Genomic DNA, 735 nt, shown 5'->3' with positions numbered 1-735 from the left:
GTGCGTCACGCCAAGGCTACGACGTCCGCTCTGATGTCTGGAGTCTGGGGATCACATTGTACGAATTGGCCACTGGCCGCTTTCCTTATCCAAAGTGGAATAGTGTATTTGATCAACTAATACAAGTCGTGAAAGGGGATCCGCCACAGCTGAGGAACTCTGAGGAAAGGGAGTTCTCCCCAAGTTTCATCAACTTTGTCAACTTGTGCCTTACGAAGGATGAATCCAAAAGGCCAAAGTATAAAGAACTCCTGAAACACCCCTTTATTTTGATGTACGAGGAGCGCGCCGTCAAGGTCGCATGCTACGTGTGTAAAATCCTGGATCAAATGCCAGCCACCCCGAGCTCCCCCATGTATGTCGATTGATGTTGCTGCTACGTCAGACTCTAGACAAAGGGCTGAGAGGAAGCAAGACGTACAGAACCTTCACCCCTACCACAGTGTTTTTATTGCTCGCCAGACACCATGCACACCAGGACTGGTGTTTGTTTCCATCCCGTCTGTATACTGCCGCCACCCCGAACGCGCATCCCCGTGCGACCCGAGCACCTGCGCAGCGTCAGTGCCGGTCAGAGACCTCGCCTGCTCTCCCGTGAACGTGGATGTCAGTACGATCAGCTTGCTGACTGTGATAAGACCACATTGTAAACTCATTTCTAGACTTGAAGCCTGGAGACGCAGCTGCTGGAAGGGTGTTTCGTCAGGCTTCCGAATGCTGGATGGATGCGGTGGT

The 735-nt window shown here is 52.2% G+C and overlaps 1 protein-coding gene across 1 annotated transcript in view; it reads left to right on the top strand.

Annotated features, from left to right (window-relative positions):
- The window catches only part of MAP2K4 (mitogen-activated protein kinase kinase 4), a 70,763-nt gene extending 70,395 nt beyond the window's left edge, over window positions 1–368 (top strand). The window contains exon 13 of the mRNA XM_010843186.1: window positions 96–368. Coding sequence (XP_010841488.1) covers window positions 96–368 — 273 coding nt within the window. The remainder of the gene's footprint in view (window positions 1–95) is intronic.
- Window positions 369–735: the final 367 nt, after the last annotated feature.

Source organism: Bison bison, unplaced genomic scaffold (assembly GCF_000754665.1).
Source record: "Bison bison bison isolate TAMUID 2011002044 unplaced genomic scaffold, Bison_UMD1.0 scf7180017864180, whole genome shotgun sequence".
Taxonomy (NCBI): domain Eukaryota; kingdom Metazoa; phylum Chordata; class Mammalia; order Artiodactyla; family Bovidae; genus Bison; species Bison bison.
The sequence above is the reverse complement of the archived record's forward strand: the minus strand, read 5'-3'. Positions and strand labels throughout refer to the sequence as shown.